Raw genomic sequence first — 25,969 nt, 5'->3', positions numbered from 1 at the left:
TCATTTAACAGTGGTGTCAAACTGTATGTCAGTGTATGGCAGCACATGGAAGCCATAAGTCAGTGTATGGAGACTGTATGGGGTTATATGGAGAGTATATGTCCGTGTATAGAGACAGCATGGGAGCACATGAAGGCTATACGTCAGTGTATAGAGACTGTATGGAGGCATATGGAGGGTATATATCAGTGTATAGAGAATGTATGGGGCACATGGAGGGTATATGTCAGTGTATGGAGACTGCATTTGGGCACATGGAGGGTATACGTCAATGTATAAAGACTGTATGCTGGCACTTAGAGGGTATATGTCAGTGCATAGAGACTATGGGGGCACACGGAGGAAATACATCAATGTTTAAAGACTGTATGGGGGCACTTAGAAGGTATACGTCAGTGTAAAGAGACTGTATGGGGGAACTTGGAGGGTATAAATCAGTATATGGCGGCTATAAGTCAGTGTATGGAGGCTATACCTTCAGTATCATACTATGATTAAGGACAGCTATATGTCTGAAATGCGTCGGGTTTTTGCCTTAATGCAATATTTTTAATGTGCCTGGAACCTTTTAAGCTGTACTAATAAATTGGTGAAGTTCTGAATCCAAACATCTGGGACACTTTGCTTGCTTTATATGCCAGTGTATGGAGGCTGTATGGAGGCACATGGAGACTGTACATCAGTGTATGGAGGATGTACGTCAGGGTATGGAGGCTGTATGTCAGTGTATGGAGGCTGTATGTCAGGGTATGGAGGATGTACGTCAGTGTATGGAGGCTGTACGTCAGGGTATGGAGGCTGTACGTCAGGGTATGGAGGCTGTACGTCAGTGTATGGAGGATGTATGTCAGGGTATGGAGGCTGTATGTCAGGGTATGGAGGACGTACGTCAGTGTATGGAGGCTGTATGTCAGTGTATGGAGGATGTATGTCAGGGTATGGAGGATGTATGTCAGTGTATGGAGGCTGTACGTCAGTGTATGGTGGCTGTACGTCAGTGTATGGAGGCTGTACGTCAGTGTATGGAGGCTGTACGTCAGTGTATGGAGGCTGTACGTCAGGGTATGGAGGCTGTACGTCAGGGTATGGAGGCTGTACGTCAGGGTATGGAGGATGTATGTCAGGGTATGGAGGATGTATGTCAGTGTATGGAGGATGTATGTCAGGGTATGGAGGCTGTATGTCAGGGTATGGAGGACGTACGTCAGTGTATGGAGGCTGTACGTCAGTGTATGGAGGCTGTATGTCAGTGTATGGAGGATGGATGGAGGATGTATGTCAGTGTATGGAGGCTGTATGTCAGTGTATGGAGGATGGATGGAGGATGTATGTCAGTGTATGGAGGATGCACGTCCGTGTATGGAGGCTGTATGTCAGTGTATGGAGGATGGATGGAGGATGTATGTCAGTGTATGGAGGATGCACGTCCGTGTATGGAGGCTGTATGGAGGCACATGGAGGCTGTACATCAGTGCAAATACACTGACGTACAGCCTCCATACCCTGACGTACAGCCTCCATACCCTGACGTACAGCCTCCATACCCTGACGTACAGCCTCCATACCCTGACGTACAGCCTCCATACACTGACGTACAGCCTCCATACAGTGACATACATCCTCCATACACTGACGTACAGCCTCCATACCCTGACGTACAGCCTCCATACCCTGACGTACAGCCTCCATACCCTGACGTACATCCTCCATACACTGACGTACATCCTCCATACACTGACGTACATTATTATTATTATTTATTATTATAGCGCCATTTATTCCATGGCACTTTACATGTGAAAAAGGGGTATAATACAAGGACAATTACAATAATCTTGAACACAATGTGTCAGTGACTGGTAGCGGAGGAGCGAGGACCCTGCCCGCGAGGGCTCACAGTCTACAAGGGATGGGTGAGGATACAGTAGGTGAGGGTAGAGCTGGTCATGCAGCAGTATGGTGGAGCGGTGGTTACTGCAGGTTGTAGGCTTGTCAGAAGAGGTGGGGGGTCTTCAGGTTCCTTTTGAAGGTTTCCATGGTAGGCGAGAGTCTGATACGTTGGGGTAGAGAGTTCCAGAGTAGGGGGGATACACGGGAGAAATCTTGTATACGGTTGTGGGAGGAGGAGATAAGAGGGGAGTAGAGCAGGAGATCTTGTGAGGATCGGAGGTTGCGTGCGGGTATGTAACGGGAGACTAGGTCGGAGATATATGGAGGAGACAGGTTGTGAATGGCTTTGTATGTCATGGTTAGGGTTTTGAACTGGAGTCTCTGAGCAATGGGGAGCCAGTGAAGAGATGGACAGAGAGGAGAGGCCGGGGAATAGCGGGGGGACAGGTGGATTAGTTGAGCAGCAGAGTTTAGGATAGATTGGAGGAATGCGATAGTGTTAGAAGGGAGGCCACAGAGCAGGAGGTTGCAGTAGTCAAGGCGGGAGATGATGAGGGCGTGCACTAGTGTTTTTGCAGATTCATGGTTTAGGAATGTGCGGATCCGGGAGATATTTTTGAGTTCGAGTCGGCAGGAAGTGGAAAGGGCTTGGATATGTGGTTTGAAGGAGAGTTCAGAGTCCAGGGTTACCCCGAGGCAGCGAGCTTGAGGGACTGGGGAGAGTGGACAGCCATTGACGTTGATAGATAGGTCAGTTGGGAGGGTTGAATGAGATGGCGGAAAGATGATGAATTCAGTTTTATCCATGTTAAGCTTTAGAAATCTGGCAGAGAAGAAGGATGAGATAGCGGACAGACATTGTGGGATTTTGGTTAATAAGGAGGAGATATCTGGTCCAGAGAGGTAGATCTATGTGTCATCAGCATAGAGGTGATACTGAAAGCCGTGAGACTCTATGAGATGTCCCAGGCCGAAGGTGTAGATGGAGAAGAGCAGCGGTCCTAGAACTGAACCTTGGGGGACACCGACAGATAGGGGGCGAGATGAAGAGGTGGTGTGTGAGTGGGAGACACTGAATGTCCGGTCTGTTATGTATGACCTTCATACACTGACGTACATCCTCCATACACTGACATACATCCTCCATACACTGACGTACATCCTCCATACACTGACGTACATCCTCCATACACTGACGTACATCCTCCATACACTGACACACAGCCTCCATACACTGACATACAGCCTCCATACACTGACATACATCCTCCATACACTGACATACAGCCTCCATACAGTGACATACATCCTCCATACACTGACGTACATCCTCCATACACTGACGTACATCCTCCATACACTGACGTACATCCTCCATACACTGACATACATCCTCCATACACTGACATACATCCTCCATACACTGACATACAGCCTCCATACAGTGACATACAGCCTCCATACACTGACATACAGCCTCCACACACTGACTTACATCCTCCATACAGTGACATACAGCCTCCATACACTGACATACATCCTCCATACCCTGACTTACATCCTCCATACACTGACATACAGTGGTGGCCAAAAGTATTGGCACCCCTGCAATTCTGTCAGATAATACTCAGTTTCTTCCTGAAAATGATTGCAATCACAAATTCTTTGGTATTATCTTCATTTAATTTATCTTCAATGAAAAAACACAAAAAGAATTGTCCTAAAGCCAAATTGGATATAATTCCACACCAAACCTAAAAAAGGGGGTGGACAAAAGTATTGGCACCCTTTGAAAAATCATGTGATGCTTCTCTAATTCGTGTAATTAACAGCACCTGTAACTTACCTGTGGCACCTAACAGGTGTTGGCAATAACTAAATCACACTTGCAGCCAGTTAACATGGATTAAAGTTGACTCAACCTCTGTCCTGTGTCCTTGTGTGTACCACATTGAGCATGGAGAAAAGAAAGAAGACCAAAGAACTGTCTGAGGACTTGAGAAACCAAATTGTGAGGAAGCATGAGCAATCTCAAGGCTACAAGTCCATCTCCAAAGACCTGAATGTTCCTGTGTCTTCCGTGCGCAGTGTCATCAAGAAGTGTAAAGCCCATGGCACTGTGGCTAACCTCCCTAGATGTGGACGGAAAAGAAAAATTGACGAGAGATTTCAACGCAAGATTGTGCGGATGGTGGATAAAAAACCTCGACTAACGTCCAAACAAGTTCAAGCTGCCCTGCAGTCCGAGGGTACAACAGTGTCAACCCGTACTATCCGTCGGCGTCTGAATGAAAAGGGACTGTATGGTAGGATACCCAGGAAGGCCCCACTTCTTACCCCGAGACATAAAAAAGCCAGGCTGGAGTTTGCCAAAACTTACCTGAGAAAGCCTAAAACGTTTTGGAAGAATGTTCTCTGGTCAGATGAGACAAAAGTAGAGCTTTTTGGGAAAAAGCATCAACATAGAGTGTGCAGGAAAAAAAAGGCATTCAAAGAAAAGAACACGGTCCCTACAGTCAAACATGGCGGAGGTTCCCTGATGTTTTGGGGTTGCTTTGCTGCCTCTGGCACTGGACTGCTTGACCGTGTGCATGGCATTATGAAGTCTGAAGACTACCAACAAATTTTGCAGCATAATGTAGGGCCCAGTGTGAGAAAGCTGGGTCTCCCTCAGAGGTCATGGGTCTTCCAGCAGGACAATGACCCAAAACACACTTCCAAAAGCACTTTAAAGTGATTTAAGAGAAAGCACTGGAGACTTCTAAGGTGGCCAGCAATGAGTCCAGACCTGAATCCCATAGAACACCTGTGGAGAGATCTCAAAATGGCAGTTTGGAGAAGGCACCCTTCAAATATCAGGGACCTGGAGCAGTTTGCCAACGAAGAATGGTCTACAATTCCAGCAGAGCATTGTAAGAAACTCATTGATGGTTACCGGAAGCAGTTGTTCGCAGTTATTTTGGCTAAAGGTTGTGCAACCAAGTATTAGGCTGAGGGTGCCAATACTTTTGTCCGGCCCATTTTTGGAGTTTTGTGTGAAATGATCAATGATTTGATTTTTGCTTCATTCTCTTTTGTGTTTTTTCCTTGCAAGCAAATTAAATGAAGAGAATAAGACCAAAGAATTTGTGATTGCAATCATTTTCAGGAAGAAACTGAGTATTATCTGACAGAATTGCAGGGGTGCCTATACTTTTGGCCACCACTGTACAGCCTCCATACACTGACATACATCCTCCATACACTGACATACAGCCTCCATACGCTGACGTACATCCTCCATACGCTGACGTACATCCTCCATACGCTGACGTACATCCTCCATACGCTGACGTACAGCCTCGATACCCTGACGTACAGCCTCGATACCCTGACGTACAGCCTCCATACGCTGACATACATCCTCCATACGCTGACGTACAGCCTCCATACGCTGACGTACAGCCTCCATACGCTGACGTACATCCTCCATACGCTGACGTACAGCCTCCATACGCTGACGTACATCCTCCATACACTGACATACAGCCTCCATACACTGACATACAGCCTCCATACACTGACATACAGCCTCCATACGCTGACGTACATCCTCCATACGCTGACGTACATCCTCCATACGCTGACGTACAGCCTCGATACCCTGACGTACAGCCTCGATACCCTGACGTACAGCCTCGATACCCTGACGTACAGCCTCCATACGCTGACGTACAGCCTCCATACGCTGACATACATCCTCCATACGCTGACGTACAGCCTCCATACGCTGACGTACAGCCTCCATACGCTGACGTACAGCCTCCATACGCTGACGTACATCCTCCATACGCTGACGTACAGCCTCCATACGCTGACGTACATCCTCCATACACTGACATACAGCCTCCATACACTGACATACAGCCTCCATACCCTGACGTACAGCCTCCATACACTGATGTACAGTCTCCATGTGCCTCCATACACTGGCATATAAAGCAAGCAAAGTGTCCCAGATGTTTGGATTCAGAACTTCACCAATTTATTAGTACAGCTTAAAAGGTTCCAGGCACATTAAAAATATTGCATTAAGGCAAAAACCCGACGCATTTCAGACATATAGCTGTCCTTAATCATAGTATGATACTGAAGGTATAGCCTCCATACACTGACTTATACCCTCCATGTGCCGACATACATTCTCCATACACTGACTTACAGCCTCCATGTGCTGCCATACACTGACTTATAGCCTCCATGTGCCACCATACACTGACGTACTGTATAGCCGCCATATACTGATGTATACCTTCCAAGATCCCCTATACAGTCTTTATACACTAATGTATACCCTCCATGTGCCTCCATACAGTCTCTTTACACTAACGTATACACTCCGTGTGCCCCCATACAGTCTTTATACACTGACATATACCCTCTTTGTGCCCCCATACAGTCTCTATACACTGACATATACCCTCTAAGTGCCCCCATACAGTCTTTATACATTCATGTATACCCTCTGTGTGCCCACATAGTCTCTATGCAGTGACATATACCCTCTAAGTGCATAGAGACTATGGTGCAAATATACTGTATTGTATTGTATTAAGGGTGTACATCAGTGTATGGAGGCAGTAGGTCAGGGTATTGAGGGTATACGTTAATGTATGGAGGCTGTACGTAAGTGTATGGAGGCTGTACATCAGTATATGGCAGTTGTTTATCAGTGTATGAAGGATATACATCAGTGTATGGAGCATGCACATCAGTGTATAGAGGCTGTATGTCAGTGTATAGAGGCTGTACGTAAGTGTATGCAGGCTGGATGTCAATGTATGGAGGATGTACGTCAGTGTATGGAGGCTGTATGTCAGTGTATGGAGGGTGCATGCTAGTGTATGGAGACTACGTCAGTGTATAGAGGCTGTATGTCAGTGTATGGAGGCTGTATGTCAGTGTATGGAGGGTGCATGCTAGTGTATGGAGGATGTATGTCAGTGTATGGAGATTTTACATCAGTGTATGGAGGATCCAATTTAGTGTATGGAGGGTGTATGTCAGTGTATAGAGGCTTTACATCAGTATATTAAGGAAAAACTTCAGTGTATTTTGGATGTACATCAGTGTATGAATGGTGTATATCAGTGTATGGAGCCTGTACATCAGTGTATGGGGGTTGCACAACAGTGTATGGAGGCTGTACGTCAGTGTATGAAGGATGCATGTCAGTGTATGGAGGCTGTACGTCAATATATGGAGGTTGTATGTCAGTGTATGGAGGCTGTATGTCAGTGTATGGAGGATGCACATCAGTGTATGGAGGATGAAAATCAGTGTATGGAGGCTGTATGTCAGTGTATGAAGGATGCACATCACTGTATGCTGTCTGTATGTCAGTGTAAGGAGGCTGTATGTCAGTGAATGGAGGCTGTATTTCAGTGTACGGAGGCTGTATTTCAGTGTATGGAGGCTGTACATCAGTGTACGGAGGCTGTATGTCAGTGTACGGAGGCTGTATTCCAGTGTATGGAGGCTGCATGTCAGTGTATGGAGGATGTATGTCAGTGTATGGAGGCTGTATGTCAGTGTATAGAGGCTGTATGTCAGTGTATAGAGGCTGTATGTCAGTGTATAGAGGCTGTATGTCAGTGTATGGAGGCTGTATGTCAGTGTATGGAGGCTGTATGTCAGTGTATGGAGGCTGTATGTCAGTGTATAGAGGCTGTATGTCAGTGTATAGAGGCTGTACGTCAGTGTATAGAGGCTGTACGTCAGTGTATGGAGGATGTACGTCAGTGTATGGAGGATGTACGTCAGTGTATGGAGGATGTACGTCAGTGTATGGAGGATGTACGTCAGTGTATGGAGGCTGTATGTCAGTGTATGGAGGCTGTATGTCAGTGTATAAAGGCTGTATGTCAGTGTATGGAGGCTGTATGTCAGTGTATGGAGGCTGTATGTCAGTGTATGGAGGATGTACGTCAGTGTATGGAGGCTGTATGTCAGTGTATGGAGGCTGTACGTCAATATATGGAGGTTGTATGTCAGTGTATAGAGGCTGTATGTCAGTGTATGAAGGATGCATGTCAGTGTATGGAGACTGTACGTCAATATATGGAGGTTGTATGTCAGTGTATAGAGGATGAAAATCAGTGTATGGAGGCTTTACATCAGTGTATGAAGGATGCACATCACTGTATGGTGTCTGTATGTCAGTGTAAGGAGGCTGTATGTCAGTGAATGGAGGCTGTATGTCAGTGTATGGAGGCTGTATTTCAGTGTACTGAGGCTGTATGTCAGTGTACGGAGGCTGTATGTCAGTGTACGGAGGCTGTATGTCAGTGTATGGAGGCTGTAAGTCAGTGTATGGAGGCTGTATGTCAGTGTATGGAGGATGTACGTCAGTGTATGGAGGCTGTATGTCAGTGTATGGAGGCTGTATGTCAGTGTATAAAGGCTGTATGTCAGTGTATGGAGGCTGTATGTCAGTGTATGGAGGCTGTATGTCAGTGTATGGAGGATGTACGTCAGTGTATGGAGGCTGTATGTCAGTGTATGGAGGCTGTACGTCAATATATGGAGGTTGTATGTCAGTGTATAGAGGCTGTATGTCAGTGTATGAAGGATGCATGTCAGTGTATGGAGACTGTACGTCAATATATGGAGGTTGTATGTCAGTGTATAGAGGATGAAAATCAGTGTATGGAGGCTTTACATCAGTGTATGAAGGATGCACATCACTGTATGGTGTCTGTATGTCAGTGTAAGGAGGCTGTATGTCAGTGAATGGAGGCTGTATGTCAGTGTATGGAGGCTGTATTTCAGTGTACTGAGGCTGTATGTCAGTGTACGGAGGCTGTATGTCAGTGTACGGAGGCTGTATGTCAGTGTATGGAGGCTGTAAGTCAGTGTATGGAGGCTGTAAGTCAGTGTATGGAGGCTGTAAGTCAGTGCATGGAGGCTGTACGTCAGTGTATGGAGGATGTACGTCAGTGTATGGAGGATGTACGTCAGTGTATGGAGGATGTACGTCAGTGTATGGAGGCTGCATGTCAGTGTATGGAGGATGTATATCAGTGTATGGAGGATGTATGTCAGTGTATGGAGGATGTATGTCAGTGTATGGAGGCTGTATGTCAGTGTATGGAGGATGTATATCAGTGTATGGAGGATGTATGTCAGTGTATGGAGGATGTATGTCAGTGTATAAAGGCTGTATGTCAGTGTATAAAGGCTGTATGTCAGTGTATGGAGGATGTATATCAGTGTATGGAGGATGTATGTCAGTGTATGGAGGATGTATGTCAGTGTATAAAGGCTGTATGTCAGTGTATGGAGGCTGTATGTCAGTGTATGGAGGATGTACGTCAATATATGGAGGTTGTATGTCAGTGTATAAAGGCTGTATGTCAGTGTATGGAGGCTGTATATCAGTGTATGGAGGCTGTATGTCAGTGTATGGAGGATGTATGTCAGTGTATGGAGGCTGTATGTCAGTGTATGGAGGCTGTATGTCAGTGTATGGAGGATGTATGTCAGTGTATAGAGGCTGTATGTCAGTGTATGGAGGCTGTATGTCAGTGTATGGAGGCTGTATGTCAGTGTATGGAGGATGTATGTCAGTGTATGGAGGCTGTATGTCAGTGTATGGAGGATGTATGTCAGTGTATGGAGGCTGTATGTCAGTGTATGGAGGATGTATGTCAGTGTATGGAGGCTGTATGTCAGTGTATGGAGGATGTATGTCAGTGTATGGAGGCTGTATGTCAGGGTATGGAGGATGTATGTCAGTGTATGGAGGCTGTATGTCAGTGTATGGAGGATATATGTCAGTGTATGGAGGCTGTGTGTCAGTGTATGGAGGCTGTATGTCAGTGTATGGAGGATGTATGTCAGTGTATGGAGGATGTATGTCAGTGTATAAAGGCTGTATGTCAGTGTATAGAGGCTGTATGTCAGTGTATGGAGGCTGTATGTCAGTGTATGGAGGCTGTATGTCAGTGTATGGAGGCTGTTTGTCAGTGTATGGAGGCTGTATGTCAGTGTATGGAGGCTGTACGTCAATATATGGAGGTTGTATGTCAGTGTATAGAGGCTGTATGTCAGTGTATGAAGGATGCATGTCAGTGTATGGAGACTGTACGTCAATATATGGAGGTTGTATGTCAGTGTATAGAGGCTGTATGTCAGTGTATGGAGGATGAAAATCAGTGTATGGAGGCTGTCAGTGTATGGAGGCTTTACATCAGTGTATGAAGAATGCACATCACTGTATGGTGTCTGTATGTCAGTGAATGGAGGCTGTATGTCAGTGTATGGAGGCTGTATGTCAGTGTATGGAGGCTGTATTCCAGTGTATGGAGGCTGTATTCCAGTGTATGGAGGCTGTATTTCAGTGTATGGAGGATGTATGTCAGTGTATAGAGGCTGTATGTCAGTGTATGGAGGATGTATGTCGGTGTATGGAGGATGTATGTCAGTGTATGGAGGATGTATGTCAGTGTATGGAGGATGTATGTCAGTGTATGGAGGCTGTATGTCAGTGTATGGAGGGTGTATGTCAGTGTATGGAGGATGTATGTCAGTGTATAGAGGCTGTATGTCAGTGTATGGAGGCTGTATTCCAGTGTATGGAGGCTGTGTTTCAGTGTATGGAGGCTATATGTCAGTGTATGGAGGCTGTATGTCGGTGTATAGAGACTGTAAGTCGGTGTATGGAGGATGTATGTCGGTGTATAGAGGCTGTAAGTCGGTGTATGGAGGATGTATTTAAGTGTATAGAGGCTGTATGTCAGTGTATGGAGGCTGTATGTCAGTGTATAGAGGCTGTATGTCAGTGTATGGTGGGTGTATGTCAGTGTATGGAGGATGTATTTCAGTGTATAGAGGATGTACGTCAGTGTATGGAGGCTGTATGTCAATGTATGACACTCTGCGGTCCAGCTCACTCCAAACCATCTTGATTGGGTTCAGGTCTGGTGACTGTGGAGGCCAGGTCATCTGACGTAGCACCCCATCACTATCCTTCTTGGTCAAATAGCCCTTACACAGCCTGGAGGTGTTTTTGGGGTCATTGTCCTGTTGAAAAATAAATGATGATCCAACTAAACGCAAACCGGATGGAATAGCATGCCGCTACAAGATGCTGTGGTAGCCATGCTGGTTCAGTATGCCTTCAATTTTGAATAAATCCCCAACAGTGTCACCAGCAAAGCACCCCCACACCATCACACCTCCTCCTCCATGCTTCACGGTGGGAACCAGGCATGTAGAGTCCATCCGTTCACCTTTTCTGCATCGCACAAAGACACGGTGGTTGGAACCAAAGATCTCAAATTTGGACTCATCAGACCAAAGCACAGAGTTGCACTGGTCTAATGTCCATTCCTTGTGTTCTTTAGCCCAAACAAGTCTCTTCTGCTTGTTGCCTGTCCTTAGCAATGGTTTCCTAGCAGCTATTTTACCATGAAGGCCTGCTGCACAAAGTTTCCTCTTAACAGTTGTTGTAGAGATGTGTCTGCTGCTAGAACTCTGTGTGGCATTGACCTGGTCTCTAATCTGAGCTGCTGTTAACCTGCGATTTCTGAGGCTGGTGACTTTGATAAACTTATCCTCAGAAGCAGAGGTGACTCTTGGTCTTCCTTTCCTGGGGCGGTCCTCATGTGAGCCAGCTTCATTGTAGCGCTTGATGGTTTTTGCAACTGCACTTGGGGACACTTTCAAAATTTTCCCAATTTTTCGGACTGACTGACCTTCATTTCTTAAAGTAATGATGGCCACTCGTTTTTCTTTACTTAGTTGCTTTTTTGTTGCCATAATACAAATTCTAACAGTCTATTCAGTAGGACTATCAGCTGTGTACCCACCAGACTTCTGCACAACACAACTGATGGTCCCAACCCCATTTATAAGGTAAGAAATCCCACTTATTAAACCTGACAGGGCACACCTGTGAAGTGAAAACCATTTCCGGTGACTACCTCTTGAAGCTCATCAAGAGAATGCCAAGAGTGTGCAAAGCAGTCATCAAAGCAAAAGGTGGCTACTTTGAAGAACCTAGAATATAAGACATATTTTCAGTTGTTTCACACTTTTTTGTTAAGTATATAATTCCACATGTGATAATTCATAGTTTTGATGCCTTCAGTGTGAATGTACAATTTTCAAAGTCATGAAAATACAGAAAAATCTTTAAATGAGAAGGTGTGTCCAAACTTTTGGTCTGTACTGTATGTCAGTGTATGGAGGCTGTACGTCAGTGTATGGAGGATGTACGTCAGTGTATGGAGGATGTACGTCAGTGTATGGAGGATGTACGTCAGTGTATGGAGGCTGTATATCAGTGTATGGAGGCTGTATGTCAGTGTATAGAGGCTGTATATCAGTGTATGGAGGCTGTATGTCAGTGTATGGAGGCTGTATGTCAGTGTATGGAGGCTGTATGTCAGTGTATGGAGGCTGTATGTCAGTGTATGGAGGATGTATGTCAGTGTATGGAGGCTGTATGTCAGTGTATGGAGGCTGTATGTCAGTGTATGGAGGCTGTACGTCAGTGTATGGAGGCTGTACGTCAGTGTATGGAGGATGTACGTCAGTGTATGGAGGATGTACGTCAGTGTATGGAGGATGTACGTCAGTGTATGGAGGCTGTATATCAGTGTATGGAGGCTGTATGTCAGTGTATAGAGGCTGTATATCAGTGTATGGAGGCTGTATGTCAGTGTATGGAGGCTGTATGTCAGTGTATGGAGGATGTATGTCAGTGTATGGAGGCTGTATGTCAGTGTATGGAGGCTGTATGTCAGTGTATGGAGGATGTATGTCAGTGTATGGAGGATGTACAGTACAGACCAAAAGTTTGGACACACCTTCTCATTTAAAGATTTTTCTGTATTTTCATGACTATGAAAAATGTACATTCACACTGAAGGCATCAAAACTATGAATTAACACATGTGGAATTATATACTTAACAAAAAAGTGTGAGACAACTGAAAATATGTCTTATATTCTAGGTTCTTCAAAGTAGCCACCTTTTGCTTTGATGACTGCTTTGCACACTCTTGGCATTCTCTTGATGAGCTTCAAGAGGTAGTCACCGGAAATGGTCTTCCAACAATTTTGAAGGAGTTCCCAGAGATGCTTAGCACTTGTTGGCCCTTTTGCCTTCACTCTGCGGTCCAGCTCACCCCAAACCATCTCGATTGGGTTCAGGTCTGGTGACTGTGGAGGCCAGGTCATCTGGCGTAGCACCCCATCACTCTCCTTCTTGGTCAAATAGCCCTTACACAGCCTGGAGGTGTGTTTGGGGTCATTGTCCTGTTGAAAAATAAATGATGGTCCAACTAAACGCAAACCGGATGGAATAGCATGCCGCTACAAGATGCTGTGGTAGCCATGCTGGTTCAGTATGCCTTCAATTTTAAATAAATCCCCAACAGTGTCACCAGCAAAGCACCCCCACACCATCACACCTCCTCCTCCATGCTTCACGGTGGGAACCAGGCATGTAGAGTCCATCCGTTCACCTTTTCTGCATCGCACAAAGACACGGTGGTTGGAACCAAAGATCTCAAATTTGGACTCATCAGACCAAAGCACAGATTTCCACTGGTCTAATGTCCATTCCTTGTGTTCTTTAGCCCAAACAAGTCTCTTCTGCTTGTTGCCTGTCCTTAGCAATGGTTTCCTAGCAGCTATTTTACCATGAAGGCCTGCTGCACAAAGTTTCCTCTTAACAGTTGTTGTAGAGATGTGTCTGCTGCTAGAACTCTGTGTGGCATTGACCTGGTCTCTAATCTGAGCTGCTGTTAACCTGCGATTTCTGAGGCTGGTGACTTTGATAAACTTATCCTCAGAAGCAGAGGTGACTCTTGGTCTTCCTTTCCTGGGGCGGTCCTCATGTGAGCCAGCTTCATTGTAGCGCTTGATGGTTTTTGCAACTGCACTTGGGGACACTTTCAAAATTTTCCCAATTTTTCGGACTGACTGACCTTCATTTCTTAAAGTAATGATGGCCACTCGTTTTTCTTTACTTAGTTGCTTTTTTGTTGCCATAATACAAATTCTAACAGTCTATTCAGTAGGACTATCAGCTGTGTACCCACCAGACTTCTGCACAACACAACTGATGGTCCCAACCCCATTTATAAGGTAAGAAATCCCACTTATTAAACCTGACAGGGCACACCTGTGAAGTGAAAACCATTTCCGGTGACTACCTCTTGAAGCTCATCAAGAGAATGCCAAGAGTGTGCAAAGCAGTCATCAAAGCAAAAGGTGGCTACTTTGAAGAACCTAGAATATAAGACATATTTTCAGTTGTTTCACACTTTTTTGTTAAGTATATAATTCCACATGTGTTAATTCATAGTTTTGATGCCTTCAGTGTGAATGTACAATTTTCAAAGTCATGAAAATACAGAAAAATGTTTAAATGAGGTGTGTCCAAACTTTTGGTCTGTACTGTACGTCAGTGTATGGAGGCTGTATGTCAGTGTATGGAGGCTGTATGTCAGTGTATGGAGGCTGTATGTCAGTGTATGGAGGCTGTATGTCAGTGTATGGAGGATGTATGTCAGTGTATGGAGGATGTATGTCAGTGTATGGAGGCTGTATGTCAGTGTATGGAGGCTGTATGTCAGTGTATGGAGGCTGTATGTCAGTGTATGGAGGCTGTATGTCAGTGTATGGAGGCTGTATGTCAGTGTATGGAGGATGTATGTCAGTGTATGGAGGATGTATGTCAGTGTATGGAGGCTGTATGTCAGTGTATGGAGGCTGTATGTCAGTGTATGGAGGCTGTATGTCAGTGTATGGAGGCTGTATGTCAGTGTATGGAGGCTGTATGTCAGTGTATGGAGGCTGTATGTCAGTGTATGGAGGATGTATGTCAGTGTATGGAGGCTGTATGTCAGTGTATGGAGGCTGTATGTCAGTGTATGGAGGCTGTATGTCAGTGTATGGAGGCTGTATGTCAGTGTATGGAGGATGTATGTCAGTGTATAGAGGCTGTATGTCAGTGTATGGAGGATGTATGTCAGTGTATGGAGGATGTATGTCAGTGTATGGAGGATGTATGTCAGTGTATGGAGGCTGTATGTCAGTGTATGGAGGCTGTATGTCAGTGTATGGAGGCTGTATGTCAGTGTATGGAGGCTGTATGTCAGTGTATGGAGGATGTATGTCAGTGTATGGAGGCTGTATGTCAGTGTATGGAGGCTGTATGTCAGTGTATGGAGGCTGTATGTCAGTGTATGGAGGCTGTATGTCAGTGTATGGAGGCTGTACGTCAGTGTATGGAGGCTGTACGTCAGTGTATGGAGGCTGTACGTCAGTGTATGGAGGCTGTACGTCACTGTATGGAGGCTGTACGTCACTGTTTGGAGGCTGTACGTCAGTGTATGGAGGCTGTACGTCAGTGTATGGAGGCTGTACGTCAGTGTATGGAGGCTGTACGTCAGTGTATGGAGGCTGTATGTCAGTGTATGGAGGCTGTATGTCAGTGTATGGAGGCTGTATGTCAGTGTATGGAGGCTGTATGTCAGTGTATGGAGGATGTATGTCAGTGTATGGAGGCTGTATGTCAGTGTATGGAGGATGTATGTCAGTGTATGGAGGATGTATGTCAGTGTATGGAGGCTGTATGTCAGTGTATGGAGGATGTATGTCAGTGTATGGAGGCTGTATGTCAGTGTATGGAGGATGTATGTCAGTGTATGGAGGCTGTATGTCAGTGTATGGAGGATGTATGTCAGTGTATGGAGGCTGTATGTCAGTGTATGGAGGATGTATGTCAGTGTATAGAGGCTGTATGTCAGTGTATGGAGGATGTATGTCAGTGTATGGAGGATGTATGTCAGTGTATGGAGGATGTATGTCAGTGTATGGAGGCTGTATGTCAGTGTATGGAGGCTGTATGTCAGTGTATGGAGGATGTATGTCAGTGTATAGAGGCTGTATGTCAGTGTATGGAGGCTGTATGTCAGTGTATGGAGGATGTATGTCAGTGTATGGAGGCTGTATGTCAGTGTATGGAGGCTGTATGTCAGTGTATGGAGGCTGTATGTCAGTGTATGGAGGCTGTATGTCAGTGTATGGAGGCTGTATGTCAGTGTATGGAGGCTGTATGTCAGTGTATGGAGGCTGTATGTCAGTGTATGGAGGCTGTATGTCAGTGTATGGAGGATGTATGTCAGTGTATGGAGGCTGTATGTCAGTGTATGGAGGCTGTATGTCAGTGTATGGAGGCTGTATGTCAGTGTATGGAGGCTGTATGTCAGTGTATGGAGGATGTATGTCAGTGTATGGAGGCTGTATGTCAGTGTATGGAGGATGTATGTCAGTGTATGGAGGCTGTATGTCAGTGTATGGAGGCTGTATGTCAGTGTATGGAGGATGTATGTCAGTGTATGGAGGATGTATGTCAGTGTATAGAGGCTGTATGTCAGTGTATGGAGGCTGTATGTCAGTGTATGGAGGCTGTATGTCAGTGTATGGAGGCTGTATGTCAGTGTATGGAGGCTGTATGTCAGTGTATGGAGGATGTATGTCAGTGTATAGAGGCTGTATGTCAGTGTATGGAGGCTGTATGTCAGTGTATGGAGGCTGTATGTCAGTGTATGGAGGCTGTATGTCAGTGTATGGAGGCTGTATGTCAGTGTATGTAGGCCCATGGAGGTTGGGCAGCTCCATTCTTCATTATCTCTGAGCCGTTGGGTTGAGAGTTTGGTTCAGTATATACTAGAGGCCGGCCATATGAATATTATCATTAATGTTTCGTTATATAAAATAGCTATTATATATTTTTAGAAGATAATACAACTATAATTCCAATGGCGGCGTGTTCTTGTAGACGGAGTAGTTGCTTTGCTGTGGGTGCAGCCAGTAATGAGGTGGATGGCGGCCCTGCCTCAGGCCAGGCACCAGCTGCTCTCTACACTTTCCACCAAGGTTTGCAATTGTCAGCAGCTCCCTAAACAGCAAGGAGCGCCTCTGGCTCCTCCCCACCATTGCCATAGCAACAGCTGCCTGGGGTCTGGCAAAGGATTCTGGGAGCTGGCCAGTGCTACTGCTGCTTTGGGGGCTGTGCAGGCAGTTATGCCTGCCCATTACTGGGGGCTGGTGGGCCCGACAGGGGGTGATGATCGTGTGAAGCCCTATAACACACACACATATATATATATATATATATATATATATATACATACACACACACGCTTGTAGTGCTCGGTAGAAGCCCTAGTGCAGCCTCGCTCGCTCCGGCATTCTTATAACCTACCGTGTCAAAAAAATGCAAAGGATGTGGTGCAAATATAATGGAAAACTATGTATTTAAATACAGGGCGAAAGATGTCAGTAAATGTGGCGGGGGAGGGGAGGCCGCCTGGGGTCATTCCCACCTCCCCTCCCCCATCTATAGTGGGCGAGGTGAGTGCAGCCATGCAATTCATCATCACTCAGCCACAGCCAGAAAAATGTCCAGCTTCATCTCATTCACAGATGGTAGATAATGCGGGCAAGGAGACGAAACAACCTATGGGATAGTTTTATTATTACTTATGGTGAGGGATCAGTACAGGTAATACAAGGCCACACCGTGAGACCACAGGAACAAGAACAATAAATCTGAGCTTACGGGGGGACACACTGGCATTGAGGAGAGAGGACCCTGCAGAAGGGAGGGAATGGATGAGGCAGCAGGCGAGGAGCTGCTCATGTGGCATCAGCCAGCAGGGCTACTGTAGACTAGTCTTACTGAAGAGGGGGGGTCCCAGGGTCTGTCTGACATGATCTTAGACTGGGGGGCCAACAGAAGAAGGGGCCCACCAACATTCCTTGACATACACTGTTTCAACTGCATCTATGTCTGCAGGAGGTGGAAATAGTTGGTACCGGTGACAGCAGAGAACGGTTGGCTCCCTGCATTGCATCGCTCAGGGCCACACAGTTCTGGCATAAAAAGCAGAACTCCATCTTATATCGGGGCGGAGGGGTTAGGTAAGTTTCAATGTTTTGTTTTTTTTTGCAAAGCCAAAAGAGGGGTATGAAAGGGCAACAAGGGGGACATTACTAATATAAAAAGGGGCACTGATAATAAATGGAGGCACAAAGAGGGCATTATTATTAGATGGAGGCACAAAGAGGGCATTGTTATTACATGGGGGCACAAAGGGGACATTATTTTTACATGAGGCACAGAGGGGCATTATTACATTGACGTACAAAGGGGGCATTATTATTACATGAGGCACAGAGGGGCATTATTACATTGACGTACAAAGGGGGCATTATTATTACATGAGGCACAAAGGGGGCATTATTATTACATGAGGCACAGAGGGGCATTATTACATTGACGTACAAAGGGGACATTATTATTATATGGAGGCATAAAGGGGGCATTATTATTACACGGAGGCACAAAGAGTACATTATTAGTACACGGGGGCACAAAGGGGGCATTATTATTACATGGAGGCACAAAGGGGACATTATTATTACATGTAGGCACAAAGGGTGCACTATTATTAAATGGAGGTACAAAGGGTGCATTATTATTACATGGAGGCACAAAGGGGGCATTATTATTACATGGAGGCACAAAGGGTACATTATTAAATGGAGGTACAAAGGGTGCATTATTAAATGGAGGTAAAAAGGGTACATTATTATTACATGGAGGCACAAAGGGGGCATTATTAAATGGAGGTACAAAGGGTACATTATTATTACATGGAGGCACAAAGGGGGCATTATTTACACATGGAGGTACAAAGAGTGCATTATTATTACATGAAGGGATAAAGGGGGCATCATAATTACAAGGAGGTACAAATGGGACATTATTTAAACATGGAGGCACAAATGGGACGTTATTATTACACGGAAGTACAAAGGGGGGCATTATTACATGGAGGCACAAAATAGCATTATTTATACATGGAAGCACAAATGGGGCATTATTATTAAATGGACGTACAAAGGGGACATTATTATTACATGGAGGCACAAAGAGGACATTATTAGTTCATTGAGGCACAAAGGGGAAATTATTATTACACGGGGGGGGCACAAAAGGGGCATTATTATTAAATGGGGACACAAAGGGGGCATTATTATTAAATGGAGGCACAAAGGGGGTATTATTATTAAATGGGGGCACAAAGGGGACATTATTATTAAATAGAGGCACAAAGGGGGCATTATTATTATATGGAGGCACAAATGGGACATTATTACATGGAGGCACAAAGGAGACATTATTATTACATGGAGGCACAGAGGGGACATTATTATTAAATGGAGGCACAAAGGGTGCATTATTATTACATGGAGGCACAAAGAGGACATTATTAGTACATGGAGGCACAAAGAGGACATTATTAATACTCGGAGACACAAAGTGGACATTAGTACATGGAGGCACAAAGGGGAAATTATTATTACACGGGGGCACAAAGGGGGTATTATTATTAAATGGGGGCACAAAGGGGGCATTATTAAATGGAGGTACAAAGGGGGCATTATTTACACATGGAGGTAAAAAGAGTGCATTATTATTACATGGAGGGATAAATGGGGCATTATTATTATTACACGGAGGTACAAAGGGGGGCATTATTATTACATGGAGGCACAAAGGGGGCATTATTATTATATGGAAGCACAAATGGGACATTATTATTACATGGAGGCACAAAGGAGACATTATTATTACATGGAGGCAGAAAGGGGGCATTATTAGTACATGGAGCCACAAAGGAGACATTATTAGTACACGGAGGCACAAAGGGTGCATTATTTTTAAATGGAGGTACAAAGGGTGCACTATTATTAAATGGAGGTACAATGAGGACATTATTTATACATGGAGGCACAAATGGGGCATTATTACATGGACGTACAAAGGGGACATTATTATTATTACATGGAGGCACAAAGGGGGCATTATTATTACATGGAGGCATAAAGGGGGCATTATTATTACATGGAGGCACAAAGAGGACATTATTAGTACATTGAGGCACAAAGGGGAAATTATTACACGGGGGCACAAAAGGGGCATTATTATTAAATGGGGGCACAAAGGGGGCATTATTATTAAATGGAGGCACAAAGGGGGCATTATTATTATATGGAGGCACAAATGGGACATTATTACATGGAGGCACAAAGGAGACATTATTAATACATGGAGGCACAAAGGGGGCATTATTATTATATGGAGGCACAAAGGGGGCATTATTATTATATGGAGGCACAAATGGGACATTATTATTACATGGAGGCACAAAGGAGACATTATTATAACATGGAGGCACAAAGGGGGCATTATTAGTACATGGAGGCACAAAGGAGAAATTGTTAGTACACGGAGGCACAAAGGGGGCATTATTATTACATGGAGGCACAAAGGGGGCATTATTATTACATGGAGGTACAAAGGGGACATTATTTGTACATGGAGGCACAAAGGGGGCATTATTATTACATGGAGGCACAAATGGTGCATTATTATTAAATAGAGGTACAAAGGGTGCACTATTATTAAATAGAGGTACAATGAGGACATTATTAGTACACGGAGGCACAAGGGGAGACATTATTATTATATGGAGGCACAAAGGGGACATTATTAAATGGCGGTACAAAGGGTGCATTATTACATGGAGGCACAAAGGGTGCATTATTATTACATGGAGGTACAAATGGGACAATATTTATACATGGAGGCACAAATGGGACGTTATTATTACACGGAGGCACAAATGGGACATTATTACATGGAGGCACAAAGGAGACATTATTACATGGAGGCACAAAGGGGGCATTATTATTATATGAAGGCACAAAGGGGGCATTATTATTACATGGAGGCACAAATGGGACATTATTATTACATGGAGGCACAAAGGAGACATTATTATTACATGGAGGCACAAAGGGGGCATTATTATTACATGGAGGCACAAATGGGACATTATTATAACATGGAGGCACAAAGGGGGCATTATTAGTACATGGAGGCACAAAGGAGAAATTGTTAGTACACGGAGGCACAAAGGGGGCATTATTATTAAATGGAGGTACAAAGGGGACATTATTTGTACATGGAGGCACAAATGGGACGTTATTATTACATGGAGGCACAAAGGAGACATTATTAAAACATGGAGGCATAAAGGGGGCATTATTATTACATGGAGGCACAGAGAGGACATTATTAGTACATGGAGGCAAGAAAAAAACGCCCTGTGTGGACATACCCTTATTACTGTGTGAATGCACATAGCGGGTTGCGGACACAGGTCTAAAAGTTGCCCTTGGGCCCACACGATTGTAGTTTTGCCCCAGTTTAGGGGAGAATGTGTCCTAGAGTAGGAGATTTTGTGAGGATCAGAGACTACATGTGGGGTGGTAGCAGGTGGAGAGGATAGGTGTGGACTGGAGATTACTGGTGAGGAGGTTGTGGGAGATTGGGGCAGTGATATAGGTAGGAGACATGTTATGGATGGCTTTGTAGATAGCATGCGCTCTGTATGTCACTACACAGTACTGTATTTCAGAGATCTTCTTTCCTAGAAGCAATGAGGAACATATTCGTAGCAAAGTGTCCCATGGGGCCGCAGAAAAATCTGTGCATGAAATCAAAGATATGCAACGGTGAGTGGACCCTATAAAAGTATGTGGCCGTCTATTATGGCACGACAAGTTGTCAGTAACCATACTTTATAAGAACAATAAAATCCAGCTAAACGTGGAGTGTCATTTTGCTCAGTATCATTAAATCATTTTTACATTATTATATAGAAATATATTTATCTAAGGAAAGTAAGCTATATTATTGAATATTATTTAAAGTCACGTGTAAAACATATTATTTTACTTTTACATGTTTAGAAACTATTCGGTATTTTTTTTCTGAGACACATCTAAACTCTCGTCTTATTTCCGATTTTTGCTAATATTTGGATGTCACACATTTTTTTTTTTAGATATTCCATGGTGTTGGTCTCAGGGAGAGGTTTCCATGGATGTTACAGCCGTCTGTCAGCGTCCCCTGTGTCACTCGCTCCCCCAGGACTGCTCTGTTTTTGTCACAGAAAATTCTCTTTTAACCGAGTTCAAAAAATTTCTCAATGTCTCAAAACTCTGAAGATCGTAACAGTACAAATAAGGTCTGGAAGGAAACACTATATAGATACCACGGTCTGCGAGGACATTGAGGAATGAAAATCCTTCACAATATAGATAACAGTGTGTAAACGTGAAAAGTTACCAGGACAGATAATCAATAAATCCGCTGAACTAGTGGACAATAATGAACCCACTAAACAGGCTCAAAAAGGAATACCTGGGGGCTGAAAAAAAGACTCGTCACAATCCCTAGAATGCCTTAAAATAAGGGAAAACATAGAATTGTATTATTTAATTATGTTTTTATGTTAAATGTAATTTTTTAAACAAATTTGATCATTTTAATCTATACTAAAGAAAGTAAAAACATGTTAAAATCTTCACCCTGGCCACTAGGCCTAATATTTGGGCTCCTACTTCTTGTTGGGCACAGGAGCTTTACCGGCAATAAAGTAAATGAGACCCAACTGAATTGTACTTAAGTATATAGAGGTGTTACCAGTCATTGTACAGAAGGGGAGGAGGTGAGCTGTGACATCACCTATTGTGAATGGTGGATCCTGTGTTATCTACTGTGTATAGAGGTGTTATCAGTCATTGTACAGGAGGAGGAGGAGGTGAGCTGTGACATCACCTATTGTGAATGGTGGATCCTGTGTTATCTACTGTATATAGAGGTGTTATCAGTCATTGTACAGGAGGAGGAGGTGAGCTGTGACATCACCTATTGTGAATGGTGGATCCTGTAATATCTACTGTATATAGAGGTGCTATCTGTCAATGTACAGGAGGAGGAGGTGAGCTGTGACATCACCTATTGTGAATGGTGGATCCTGTGTTATCTACTGTACATAGAGGTGTTACCAGTCATTTTGCAGAAGGGGAGGAGGTGAGCTGTGACATCACCTATTGTGAATGGTGGATCCTGTGTTATCTACTGTATATAGAGGTGTTACCAGTCATTGTACAGAAGGGGAGGAGGTGAGCTGTGACATCACCTATTGTGAATGGTGGATCCTGTGTTATCTACTGTATATAGAGGTGTTACCAGTCATTGTACAGTAGGAGGAGGTGAGCTGTGACATCACCTATTGTGAATGGTGGATCCTGTAATATCTACTGTATATAGAGGTGCTATCTGTCAATGTACAGGAGGAGGAGGTGAGCTGTGACATCACCTATTGTGAATGGTGGATCCTGTGTTATCTACTGTATATAGAGGTGGTATCTGTCAATGTACAGGAGGAGGAGGTGAGCTGTGACATCACCTAATGTGAATGATGGATCCTGTGTTGTCTACTGTATATAGAGGTGTTATCTGTCAATGTACAGGAGGAGGAGGTGAGCTGTGACATCACCTATTGTGAATAGTGGATCCTGTGTTATCTACTGTATATAGAGGTGTTATCAGTCATTGTACAGGAGGAGGAGGTGAGCTGTGACATCACCTAATGTGAATGATGGATCCTGTGTTATCTACTGTATATAGAGGTGGTATCTGTCAATGTACAGGAGGAGGAGGTGAGCTGTGACATCACCTATTGTGAATAGTGGATCCTGTGTTATCTGCTGTATGTAGAGGTGTTATCAGTCATTGTACAGGAGGAGGAAGTGAGCTGTGACATCATCTGTTGTAAATGGTGGATCCTGTGTTATCGACTATATATAGAGGTGTTATCAGTCATTGTATAGAAGGAGGAGGTGAGCTGTGATGTCATCTGTTGTGAATGGTGAATCCTCGGTTATCTACTGTAAAAAGAGGTGGGATGTTATTGTATAGGAGGGAAAGGTGGTGACATCGTGCCAGATGACAGCAGGTAGGAGGTATTTTGCAGGGACCCCCGCCAATCCAGAAAAAGAGTTATTAAAGGCTTTTTAGAATGATAGCCAATTTTCCATTTTAGTCTCTGGAATAGCTGGATATAGCAGAGTACCATATTCATCTATTTCCAGTCCGAGCATTTCAGTGCCTGATTCTCAAGTTGGGAGAAAGCATTTGAGAATGAGGATTGCAGGTCAGTTACATGTGATCCCTCTTGGCTCTGCCGATTGGCTAAGCAGTCTAATAATAATAAGCAGTCCACTAATAGTGCATGTGAGTGGCATGTTAGAAAGTGGCTTAGATGACAATACTGTCCAGTGTTATTAGGACATATATATCAGATGTAGGGGCTGTATAGCAGGCTGAAGTGGTGCTCGATTCCCCTTAATAATGCACATTTTATAGGTCCATCCTCGTTAGTATAGTGGTAAGTTTCCTCGCCTGTCGCAACATGAGACCAAAGTTTGATTCCCCAACTTTGATCCATTTTAATCCCAAAAATATAATTTGGGATATGTGTCACATTCAGGAAAATGTCTCCTGGCTCCAGATTTTTCCAGGACAATTGCATGAGTTGCAATGGAGGACTGACCCGCTCTCACTGCAGTATAGGATAGTCTCATCATGTCGGCTCCACCCTAAAAACAATTATGATTACAGTTTCTGATCAGTCAGATGATATGACGTGGCGTGACTTATCGTCACCCCACACTCCGTATGAGAAACAAGTCACAAAATGTAAAATAAAATTTAATGAAACGAGTTATAACCGTATTAAATATATAAACAAAGGAAACGCAGGCGAAACTGGATCATCAAAATAGATCTCTTCTGTCCAGACATTAAAATAGGAATCTCTTGGCACCTCGCGTATTTACAACCTATATAATGAAGACGCTTAAGAAGGCACATAGACGATGAAGCGCACGCCTCTCGCCACAACATGGCGGCTTCTGATCGCAGATACTCATTTATAAAAATATATATTCATTTTTCCAAGCACCTGTGTGTGAGGACGTTTAGAAATGAGATAAAGTTGGCACAGATTTTCAGATGTTTTTAACTCTTTAGTTAGTAAACCATTTCGTTCTGCATTTTCAGAATCCAATGTAAGGTGAAATGGACGTCTTCATCCATGTGGCCCTGAGGTGAGGAGGGAAGAGAAAGATTCCTAATTACATTGGACACTTACAGTAGGTTCCTAGGCAGAGGGTAACTAGGGTGTATATTCTGCCAGATTATCTAGCATTCTAGTAATGCCCCTTTACTTTTAGCGGCCTGTTCAGACACACATTCTACGTTCACAGAATGATCAGCAATACGATCAGTCTGTGTATATCCAATGTCATGTTATCAGCAGCACATCACCTGTTTACTCAGGATGATATGCAGCTGAAAATGTCATTTAGGGGAGCCAATTATCAGAGAACAATAGCAACTATTAGCCCATCAAAATAGGCCGCCAAACAACCAACGATTGAGTAAACCGTTTGTTTGTCGGGTGCGATTATTTTTAGGCCGGCTTAAAAATTATCGCTCTCAGCAGCACATCTCCTTATGTAAACAGGATCTGTGCTGCTGAAAATATGCTATTGTGTGGCCACAGAACAATTATTCTGCGCATACAGATCGTTCATCCGCCTGTCTATCCAAGCTAGCAAACAAACGTCGATCAGCCTGCATGTCTCCAGTCAATCAACGGACTAGATCGTCCCATGAAACAAGACATTAAAAGTCATTGCACCCGAAAAACAAGCTTTTCACTTGTTTGTCGGGTGATTGACAACCTGTTTAGATGGGCCAATAAAGCAGATGTAGAGAAGCAAATTCCTTCAATGCAATGCATGGCACCAACAACGAGATACAAGATATAATTTATAATCTGAGGCCAGGGAAAGCAAGTGCAATGCAAAAAAGGAACTAATGTGGGTAAATGATTAACATTCGGGAATGGCATGGACAGGACTTACAAGCTTTGGCCTTGCAGTCCCTGTAAGGTCATATGGACGTTTTACAGGGTAGGTGTGCCAACTCCTAGCAGGACGATAGTGAATAATATTGTAAGGCTAGTTGGATCGTGAGACTATCCTCTGTATAACCATCTTCAGATTCTTTTCCCCCTTCCCCCATGGT

The 25,969-nt window shown here is 44.1% G+C and overlaps 1 protein-coding gene and 1 long non-coding RNA gene across 7 annotated transcripts in view; one reads left to right on the top strand and one right to left on the bottom strand.

The window, feature by feature from the left end:
• Nucleotides 1-17,408: 17,408 nt before the first annotated feature.
• The window catches only part of ANKRD35 (ankyrin repeat domain 35), an 87,727-nt gene continuing 79,166 nt past the window's right edge, over nucleotides 17,409-25,969 (bottom strand). For all 6 annotated transcript variants that reach the window (XM_073639320.1, XM_073639322.1, XM_073639321.1 and 3 more), the window contains one exon: nucleotides 17,409-24,984. In XM_073639320.1, the coding sequence (XP_073495421.1) occupies nucleotides 24,908-24,984 (77 nt within the window). In that variant the 3' untranslated portion in view covers nucleotides 17,409-24,907. The remainder of the gene's footprint in view (nucleotides 24,985-25,969) is intronic.
• The window catches only part of LOC141153980 (uncharacterized), a 23,393-nt gene continuing 21,720 nt past the window's right edge, over nucleotides 24,297-25,969 (top strand). The window contains exon 1 of the long non-coding RNA XR_012247375.1: nucleotides 24,297-25,854. This is a non-coding gene — a long non-coding RNA (uncharacterized lncRNA). The remainder of the gene's footprint in view (nucleotides 25,855-25,969) is intronic.

This window comes from Phyllobates terribilis, unplaced genomic scaffold (genome assembly GCF_046119375.1).
Source record: "Phyllobates terribilis strain yellow unplaced genomic scaffold, ASM4611937v1 Scaffold_7__3_contigs__length_470593459, whole genome shotgun sequence".
Lineage (NCBI taxonomy): Eukaryota > Metazoa > Chordata > Amphibia > Anura > Dendrobatidae > Phyllobates > Phyllobates terribilis.
This window is presented reverse-complemented; position numbering and strand designations above follow the sequence as displayed.